Consider the following 10,876-nt stretch of genomic DNA (forward strand, 5'->3'; position numbering starts at 1 on the left):
GGCACTGATGATGCTGTGCCTTGGGGTGTGTAAGGTGTACATCTGGCCCTGCCTCTGGTTAGTATCTCCCCCCAGCATGCTGCCTTTCTAGATCGCATTTTTAGCTGCCTCTTGCTCTCCATTCACTGTATAGGAGCCTAGGTGCCTAATGCAGGCTTTGTGGATCGTAGTGCTGTTTCTGTAATTTTCTAGGCACCTAAAAGTTAGGTGCTGCGATGCGTAACATCACAATGCTTACATCCTTTTGTGGCACTGGGCCCATTTACTGCTATAGAATTGTTTTTCAGTTACCAAAGGTATAGAAGCTACAAAATGAAGACAGACATATGCATGGTGTCAAGCGGCAGGCCACAGCTTTTATTAAACTTTTAACACAAGGCAGGGGTACTACCCACTCATCACCCACACTCTCCTATACCAGGCATTTAATTGGTTCCAGTGTGTGTGTGTGTGTGGGGGGAGGGTTTTACAGGGCTCCTCGCCATATAACCTATCACAGGCACCAAGTTTACAAGCCTCCTTATCATATAACCCATAACGCTGGGTAGGTTCACCTGAGTCAGTGACTAGATTGGTCACTCCCCCTCTCAAATCCTACCACACTGCCTGGTATCACAATTCCTGTCCAATCCATTCCCTCACATCCTGGAGCCCTACGTCAGTACCTGCAACTGACACATGCACTCCCTCATCTCCGAAAACTTCCAGCCAATTGTAATGGATCTCCCTATGCTCCATCACTGAACCCCTGTGTCCAGGAATATCTTGGTGACCTCTCTACTGTCTGCTATCAGCCACCAGGGCCATTGCATCAGCCACAGACTGCTAGGAAACACTTTTTCTCCCAGCCTTACCTCCTGAGCTGGATGCAAGGAGTGGGTGATGTCGGAGACTAGCACCAAGGTGCCCAAACAGAGTCAGATTCTCAGTCTGCATTCAGGAATATGTTTAGTTACCCAATTGTTCAGAACTTAATTACCTTGAACCAGGAGCATCCTTATGATTTACATATTAACTGCAGGCTTCATGCGGTTAATGTGAATTAAACAAGGATTTGAGCACATCAGCCCAAATGTTTCTCTCTCTTTCCCTGTCCCCACCCTGCAACTCCCCCACCCCCAACCAAACTAACAAAGAGGAAAAACTAAGTGGAAGTTTCGATATTGTTGAGGAATTAGGGCCTATGGCAAGTCAGTCAATTAAGACCCAAGGCTCAATGGGAGAATTCTGACTCCAAACCTGCATATGCTGGGGCTCCCATGTGGATGACTAGCCTCTCAATGTAATTTCCGATTCCTCCCACCCCCCAGTAGAATGGCTTGTTTAGCAGCCCAGCTCACTACCCCAACGGCTCCATTTGCTTATCATTCTCGTCTCTGCCAGAGGTACAAGGTGAAGAATGAAAGTTAATTCTGCCTGCACTAGCATTAACTCCTGCTGTATTTTTTGCCAGTAAAACCATTTGTCCCTGGGGAATATGCTCTGTGGAGCAGCTGCTCTCTGGATCTCTACCTTTCACACACCAGGGGAGCTCAAACACATGGTGCTTGTTTGCACCAGCGAGCTTCTATGGGCTCAGGCAGAGGGAGGGGAACTGCTGCTTCTATGAATCAGGGTAACATGCGGCCAGAAGTCCTGCTCCTTTGTCCCCTGCACAGACTGGAGGGGACCACAGAGCTCATTGTTAACAATGGTTTTCAACTGCGGCTTGTGTTCCAATTTAGGATTCTATGCTGCCCTTGATCCACATGTGTCACTCCTACTGACATCAGTGGGCGTTCCACATATAAATCGAAAACGCGACATACTTCAGACTAAGTTGTTCCCCCACAATTTATACCACCCGGTGTAGCTTGAGTTTCATGATCAGAAATGAGAAATCATCCCATTGAACAAAGTGCTAAATAACATTTTAGAATCTTAATTCCAATCCCAGATAAACTGGTGTGCATTACCACGTATCTTCTAATAGCTGCTGCCGTGCCTATTGCAGCATCGAGCGGTACAGCCACACAAGCCTCTCTACAGCATCTCTTCGGTATTTACTTTGTTTAGACCAAAGTGCACAAGAAACTACAGTTTAACAGATGCTCTCTAATGGATTCAGCTTCATGCAATGCAATTTTACAGCTATCCCTTTTTACAGTACAGCATACAACAGTGCTAGAGACTGCTGCTGGCTCCAAGCATACAGCATTATTTATAACGGCATCTGAGACCAGACTCAACCCTTAGGTCTATACTGCCTTTGATCTATGCACTGAACTTCTGTTAAAGTCAATGCAAGTTTTGCCTATGAGTCAAGGGTGGCAGCATCTGGTCCTTAGTATATAACTTTTTCAATTTAGCCGCCAATGTGCTATGCTTGTTTGTATGATTTTGCATACCTGCAAATAAAACTATATTTGTTATAGTAGAGATCCCCATTGAATTCTACTATATTTGCTAGAGGGTAAAAAATATTTCAGCTCAGCTCTTTTTCCCCCCTGCATACAATGTACCTTTTCTGCAGTTACAAGTTTTGTTTTAAAAAGCGGACTGAGGGCTTGATTCTACTGAAGTGAATGGGAACATTGCCAGAGGGATTAGCATCAGTAACAGTTCCACAGAAGCGTTCAGGGTTCTTTATTCATGTATAATGACTTCCAGAAAAAAGTGTGTGGCAGGGGAGGGACCATAGAATCATAGAATGCCAGGGTTGGAAGGGTTTAGTTTGGTATAGGGTTGGAAGGGACCTCAGGAGGTCATCTAGTCCAACCCCCTGTTCAAAGCAGGACCAATCCCAGTGGCCCAGAATTTACGTACAGAGAATCCAAAGGGAGATCAGCTGGTTTTCAGCCTATTGCAATAGTGGCCACCGAGTCCTGCTGTCTGCAGAATGGGATGTACCAATTCTGTCCCTGTTCACCTCAATCACTTCCCTGCACAAAGTTCCGTTACTCAGGATTGGTGCAGTAAGAGAAGGGAAATCTAATCTCAAAGCAGTGATCTTTCATTAATCACAATGGTCTTGATCCTTTGCTCCCTGAAGTCAATGGCAAAGTTCCCACTGACTTTAATAGCGTATGATCAGGGACAATACGTTTTCAGCCATTTACAAAGAAAAAATTGCGTTTGAAAAGGCATATTGCACTTGGCCTTGAATAAATGTTAGAATTTTATATGGTTAGTATTAAACAGACAAACTGGTCAAGAGTTAAGGTTAGTAAGACAAAACTTTTCGCTTCACTTGATTAAATGTCAGCACAACAGATCACTGTGGATTTTGGGAGTCTTTAGATACGGTATATGCCAGGGTGGGATCATTTTTCACTTTGTGACTCTCACAACCCACTAATGTTACATCTTTATTTAAAATGTGCAAGGTAGATAATATACCTGTTACAGAACCAATAAATAAATTAATAAGAAAGTGGCTACCTACAACTGCCAGCATGTGAAATGGCACATGTATTATTCATGTAAGGCACCTTTCTACTTCATGTACATGAATTTATTTGTTGGTCCACAACAGCATCACATTATGTAAAGAGCCCTCATTTCCCTGATGACACATATTATCTAATCAAAATAATTTCCCTTTCCATTCACACCAACTTCCATAGTTATTAATATATGCAAGTGTGCAGAGCCTTACCGGATCAAGGAAAACATTGAGATTGCACAGCCTGTGGTGAGGAATTCCAGATACCTACTGTTGTGATGATAGGCCATATTTAAACAAAATAGCATGTGTGTGTCCCATAAGGCCAGGATTCCAAACAGCTCAGGGCCAGATTTTAGAGTGCTCAGTAGCTACTAACTGCCATTGTAACATTTAAGGTTAGATTTTCAAAAATCACACACTGAACTTTTGAAAATCAGGCCACTTAATTTGGTATAAAGCAACAAAGAGTCCTGTGGCACCTTAAAGACTAACAGATATATTGGAGCATAAGCTTTTGTGGGTGACCACCCACTTCGTCAGATGCATGTAATGGAAATTTCCAGAGGCATGCATAAATATGCAGGCAAGAATCAGTCTGGAGATAACGAGGATAGTTCAATCAGGGAGGATGAGGTGCCACAGGACTCTCTGTTGCTTTTTACAGATCCAGACTAACACGGCTACCCCTCTGATACTTAGTTTGGTATGTAAATAAGAGCAGAGCTCTTGAAAAATCTAGTGCCACTTCTGGGTGTTAAGCGCTTGTGAAAATGTGGCCCATAGCACTTTTTGTTGGCTCTGAACATAGTTCAATTTGTTGTCAAAACCTTGAGTCTTTTACTAAGGATTGAGAGATTGAAAACAAAAGTATATGACACTTGCACAAATTAATTGGAGTAAATCCTGCTCCATGTAAACCATTTACACGACAACAATTTACTCTGGTACAAAGACAAACTGACAAGAGAAATGAGAAAAGGAAACAAAGCAAGGATAACTAGAGGAAGTATGGCTTTCAGACAGGCCCCTTCTCTTACCATCCCCCTTCTCACAGGTAGCTGACCAGACATCAGCTCTCACAGACACTGACATGACAGGAGAGTCCTATTATCTCTTCCAGTTAACTAATGTCCAGTCTTTTTCAGCAGCAAAGCCAAGAAAAAATAAGATTCTAAAGTTCTTTAGTTCATAAAAAATTCCCATGAGAAGTAGCTTAGTAATATGTATAGTCTTTCAGTTTAGGTCCAGCATAGACACTGGGTGGAGTACTGGTAGGTATTCCAATTACACAGTTAAGAGAACATTGTAAAGCATCTATGCCCACTGGTGACTTTGATAAGAGAAACAGTAGACAGGTAGTCCCAGCGAATGGGAAGAAAGTCAAGAAACAAAGGAATAGAAGGAAAAAGAAGGAAGACAAATCTATGGAGCTTTAGGACAGTATACATGCTACAAAAATGCTTACACATTTATACACTGAGTATATACATCCCAGAATCCTCTGCTCTGGTGCTATGATACCTTCTTTAAAACACAGCTGCCTAACATGAATTTGGGGACATGTTTGGGAACAAAAGGTGCCTAACACACGTCTCAGGAGAAACTGGTTACTCATCTGAGAGAAGAAACAACATAGATAAGGGGAGCAGGAGGAAAAGCGAGGGACGTGATTATTGGCAGGGCTGCCAAATCTCCTCTTAGCCTATGATGTCCACCAGTTCAGCATGGTCCTGCCAAAACAATGTGGTAGAGTGAGTATTGTCTCTTCTGATATACTGAAATCAGCACAGTGACTACAAGGTACTATTATGGGAAACGTGACCATATTATTGTGCACATATTTAATCATGTGGAGCTAAGAAGATGGAAATAAAGTCTTGTTTCCTTAATCGTACAGTTAGAATTTCCAAGAATTTCTCATCATGATAATGAAATAGACATCAGTGTCTATTGAAGCGCTGACTCCTGCATAGTAGTTCATGAATTCTTCTGTTGTAACCTAAAGTAGAAAATTTTAAAACAGAAAAGGAAACCTTCATTCTTCATGTCATAACACATACATACTATATGTAAATAAACATCTGTAAATGAGCAAGATTTAAGCCATATACTGTACACCCTCTGCTTCAAGTTATCTTGCATTAGGAAGGAACCTAAGACAGGAGGGAAAATGAAGAAGATGCAACTACTTCAGCAGTAGAAAGTCCTAAAATGTAGAGGTCCTGTTCTCTAAGTAAACCTATTTAAAATGAGTTCTCATCTTCCCTGAAAACTGAAAGATAGAATCAGTGAAGCTGTGGTCCTTCAAAAAGACAAGTATTGCCATGTAATTTTCTCATTGACTCATCTGAATTTGGACAGCAAATTCATTACATTGTAATGAATGAATTGGAATGGGTTCCTGGTGCTATTGGGAGATTGTAGTTTTATATCCATTTATCAAGCTAAAGATGCCATTCTTCAGAGTAGATCTGACTAAAAGAAAGCAGTGTTTAAATCCCAGTTGAGTTTTGTTTATTTTGATATGCATTTCTGGGTTGAAACCATTTACAAAAGCAATTAGTCTACCTGTCCACTTTTTAAATTGGTATGACCTTTTATATGTGGAGAAATATATTTCCAATTCTTCATTTATATAAATTGCATAGTTTTAATCTTTGGACCATTTATACAGTACTTTGAATAAAGCTATTATACAAAAAGGTATCTCCCAGTCATTGTTACCGTCTTGTGTTTGGGAGACACCTAAAACGATTCAATAACTGCGGGGGCTGGACCTTAAAGCCTGTTCCACTTATTATAAACAGGCATCCAGCTTCCCAAGCTTGGCTGACTCAGCAAGACTGTGGTGCTTTTGCTAAAGTGATTTTTATTTGAAGCTCAGTACTAAGGCACATTGGCTAAAACAAATTAGTTATGCTCACTAAACCAGACATCCTTGCCAGCTCCATTATATGAATCTCGCTTATCTGAAACCACCTGTTAACAGAAACAAGTCCAGGTCCCCGCTGCTAACGTCAGGGGACATATCCTTGTTTCAAATAACAGGAGGCTTTGGATAACTGAGGTGAAGCTCCATGAATTTACATCAGTGGTGTGGCTCAGAGCAGACTCCAATTCAGAGAGGTCAAGTTTGTTGTTGAGAAGGACCTGTGGTCTAGTGGATTAGGCATAAGACTTGGAAACAAGAGATGCAAGTTCTGACACTGACTTTTCTATGACCTTGAGCTTTGGTAAAGTAGGAACAATTATATTTACTTCCTAAATATGTTTGTATGTTGAAAATGTTTATAAAGTGCAAAAAACATTGTTAAGGCCAATTAGAGGCACATGTGGCAACAGAAATCTGAACTCTGGTCTCAATTCAGGAAAGCACTAAAGTATGTGCATAAGTCCATCTCCTTATTCATGACTGACTTCAATGCCATTTTACCTCAATGGGATTTAAGCACATGCTTAAAGCTAAGCACATGCATAAATACTGTCCTGAATAGGGATGCTTTCCTGAATCAGGGACTCTGTGCTTAAAATAGACCATGCATTGAGTTTTTTAACAGGTGGAGAATCTTCTCCTCACAGGGGGTTTGAAAAATCAAGCTCTGTGTATTAGCAATAATTGCACTTTTCTTAATTATATAGTGTGCTGTTGCCCTGAGGTGGAATGCATAGTCTGATGCCATATCACATTATTTGCAAATCAATCACAAGTAACTACAAAAATATCCCAAATCCTACAATTTTGCATATGTTCAAATTTTGTTCTATATGCAGCGGGCTTGGGGGTGTGTCAGAGGCAGGCTGGAGAGGTGAAATCAGTGGATCTGCTGCTACACGATACCACCAACCACTGCCACGGATAGAGCAGCGGTACAAAAGCAGCTGCAGAGTGTCTCAGGTACAGAGCCCTGACCCAGTGAGTACAGAACACGGGATTTAGTCCACTATACTTTGATTGCCCAAATTATTCAAAAAGATAGGTCTCTGCATTAAAAAAGCAGTTGGGTATTAATGAAGGGAAAGAAATAAAAGAACATTATCCTCATGTCTGTACATCCATTTTACTATTAATCTAAAGGATGTATCAATAAGCACGGCACAGATGCACTGTACATGCTTTTAATTGTTGGATATTGGGCTTGTTTTCTCACATAATAATTTTAGTTGTGCATCCAATGGAGCGCCCTTCAATTGCCTTGGGCTATTCCACTTACCTTCCCATCTTTCTCATACGGTGAATCAAAGTTATCTAGAAAGGATCTAAAAACTTGATCTTCTGTCCATTCTCCATTCTGATATTTGGGATGATGCTTTGCATTATACACCCCCCGTAAGTCTTCAATGGTTATAATACCATCACCGGTTTTGTCAAACTTCCTAAATGCTTGCATGATGACCTCTTTTCTGGCATTAGACATTGGAGGCTGAAAGCAGATATTAACAGATTAATCCTATGTCTGTCTGCTGTCTGTCCAGTTTCAGCTTCAAGCTTTGCTGCTGCTGTTACTAGTAAACATACTTTCAGAGAGCCTAGGACATGGTGTGCACATAAATGCTACCCAGAGAAGAGTGTGACCATCATCCTGTTAGACAAGTGCTTGAGACAGGAAGTGCAATTCACCATTGACTAAATCAGGGGTAGGCTACCTATGGCACGCGTGCCAAAGGCAGCACACAAACTGATTTTCAGTGGCACTCTCACTGCCCGGGTCCTGGCCACCGGTCCGGACGGTGCTGCATTTTAATTTAATTTTAAATGAAGCTTCTTAAACATTTTAAAAACCTTATTTACTTTACATACAACAATAGTTTAGTTATATATTATAGACTTATAGAAAGAGACCTTCTAAAAACGTTAAAATGTATGACTGACACGCGAAACCTTAAATCAGAGTGAATAAATGAAGACTCAGCACACCACTTCTGAAAGGCTGCCGACCCCTGGACTAAATAGTGAAACTGACTGTACTCAGGCAAAGGTAGAGGAACAAAGGTAGATCTATCAAAGGTAGAGAAACAAACTGAAAAACCAGGTTAAAATGTTTTTTAGAAAATCTTTCTGTTCTCTCCATATTAGATGTCACTTGTAACAACAATAGGTATAAGAGATCTCTGTTTTTACATTTGTATTTTAGCAGTATTTACAGGCCCAAACCAAGATAAGGCCCCTGTTGTGTTAGGCACTGTATAAACACATGCAAAGAGAAGACTTGCTGCCTTAATGAGTTTACAGCGTAAGCAGACAAGCAAGAATTATCATCCCCATTTTAGATAGGGAAGTGAGACCTAGAGAGAGTAAGTGATTTTCCCAAGGAAGTCTGTAGTAAAGCCCTGGAACTGAACCCCAGCTCCCAGTCCAGAGACTGACCCACAAGACCACCTTTCCTTTCTCATTTTTAGATGGAAATGAAATTCTTCAAACTGATGTTGTCCCTTCGATATTTCTGTAGATATCGGTATTACTGATAAAATAGAACTGCGTTGACCTATTACTTGACTGTTCGGCTAGTCATGGAACAGGATTTTTCTCATTTAGATAACAAAAAAGCACATTGTTTGGAAACTTACTCTTAACGTTACAAGAAATTCATCAAAGTCTATTGTTCCGTTGCCATCTTTATCAAAGATCCTGAAAAGCTCATGAGCTTCTTCCTTGTCTATCATCACGGCATAATCATTTAACCCTTTCAAGAATTCTTTGAAATCAAGGGTTCTGTTTTGGTTGTCATCCATAATCCGAAATACTCTGTGGAAAAATGTGTGTTTAAAATAAATAAAATGAAGAATGAGAGTAGCACAAGAGGCAGAACTTACATAGAAGAATGACAGTTTATTAGGACTAGAAAGGGACACCACTAGAAAGGGACAGTTTATTAGGACTAGAAAGGGACACTTATTGGGATAACATTTCCTCTTCCTAAAGTCTCTTCAGAGAAAAGGAGGGCTGCAGGTATTGAGGTGGTAATGAGCAATGCCTGTCAATCAGCATTGCTTACCCCACCTAGCCAGTTTGGCAAGGCCTATTTTCCATTCCCTCTCTCTGAACATGAAATGTGACCTTCACAAAACACAAACTACTAAATTCCACATGGAAGATGTTTTACTTTTAAACAGGACTGCAGTAAAGGAAGTATACAAGTATTTTTAAAAATCCAACCCCAATATAATAATAATTATTATTGTATTGAAATTGAGCCATCTGGTAAATCATAGCTGTTGGGAATGGTTGAAAGAATTGTCAAACTCAGCTCAGAAGGAGAAAAAACTATACCAGTGATGAAACAGAAAACTACATTAAAATTGGTGTCACATAGATGCAGTTGTGATACAACATGACTCAGACATGATGTAATTACTAAAAAACATTTTCAGATTAAATGACTTGCCCAGGGTCACACAGGAAGTCTGGCCATGCACACAAGTCATTTTAATTTCTCTGTGCCTCACTTCCCCATCTGTAAAATGGGGATAATAATATTTCTTTTGTCTTTCTAATCCACTTACATTGAGAGGTCATTAACTAATATACACATGTAACTAGTGCACACTGATCCTATGGCCATGCACTTTGATCTAATGGCCCTACCTCACAGCCAAGCCCTGTCCCGTATCAAAATTTTAAATAGGAAAACAGAAGCTAAATGTGCAAAGCAGGAAGCTTGTGGTCCAAACCATCAGCAGGTACAAATCAGTGTCATTTCACTGAAGAATAAGGATTTGGATCTGGCCCTTGTACCTTTACATCCCTTTGTTTTGATGTTGGTGATGCAGATGCTTGCATTAATTTCAACTCCTGGCGCTTTCCATTGCTTTCCTTTGTTTAATTGGTTAGCTCTGTATTTTTATTGAAAAATCATTGAAGAAAAAAATAGTACTGGAGTTGCAGTTGCACTTCCCAAATCCAAACACCCCTGAACTCCGGAGCATTTGAAATCCTGGCTCCATGAAAGTCCGTTGGAGTTTTGCCACTGACGTCAATCAATAGCTGATATTTTGCAGCTTAAGCCCATTTTAGCCGCATTGATATAGCATCTTACTACTCAAATTCTTTGGTTTAATAATGTATTTGGGCTTCTTGATTTACCTGCCAAGTCCTTTGATGCCTGCAGACCCCCTTGCTAGACACTGCAGCCGAAGCCTCTCAATTGGGTCTGTGGTTTTGGCCAGGTTTCTTTTGGCTTGGACTGCCATGTCTCGGTCGTGCCTCGCTGTACCGGGCATCTAGAAAAAGAATTTCCTCCTTTAGCACAGATTCACAGAGCTGAAAAAGGCTTTATCTGATGGGCACTGATTACCAAGTAAGGTCTTTAAAACATGTTCTTGAATACTGAAACCCATCTTACTTCCTCAGACTGCACAAATACTTCACTTGTAAGAGTTTTGTGCTTGTTAATGAATTACTAGAAAGACTTTTGTGGCCATTTGATATTATCAGTCAAAAATATCATTGCA

At 40.6% G+C, this 10,876-nt stretch overlaps 1 protein-coding gene across 1 annotated transcript; it reads right to left on the reverse strand.

The window, feature by feature from the left end:
* Nucleotides 1-5,324: 5,324 nt before the first annotated feature.
* CAPSL (calcyphosine like) lies at nt 5,325-10,645 on the reverse strand. The gene is made up of 4 exons (XM_065406854.1): nt 10,509-10,645; nt 8,993-9,170; nt 7,639-7,848; nt 5,325-5,426 (listed from the first exon to the last, which is right to left on the reverse strand). The coding sequence occupies exons 1-4, from the start codon at nt 10,643-10,645 to the stop codon at nt 5,325-5,327; spliced, it is 627 nt and encodes a 208-aa protein (XP_065262926.1).
* Nucleotides 10,646-10,876: the final 231 nt, after the last annotated feature.

The sequence above is a fragment of the Emys orbicularis genome, chromosome 6 (assembly GCF_028017835.1).
Source record: "Emys orbicularis isolate rEmyOrb1 chromosome 6, rEmyOrb1.hap1, whole genome shotgun sequence".
Taxonomy (NCBI): domain Eukaryota; kingdom Metazoa; phylum Chordata; order Testudines; family Emydidae; genus Emys; species Emys orbicularis.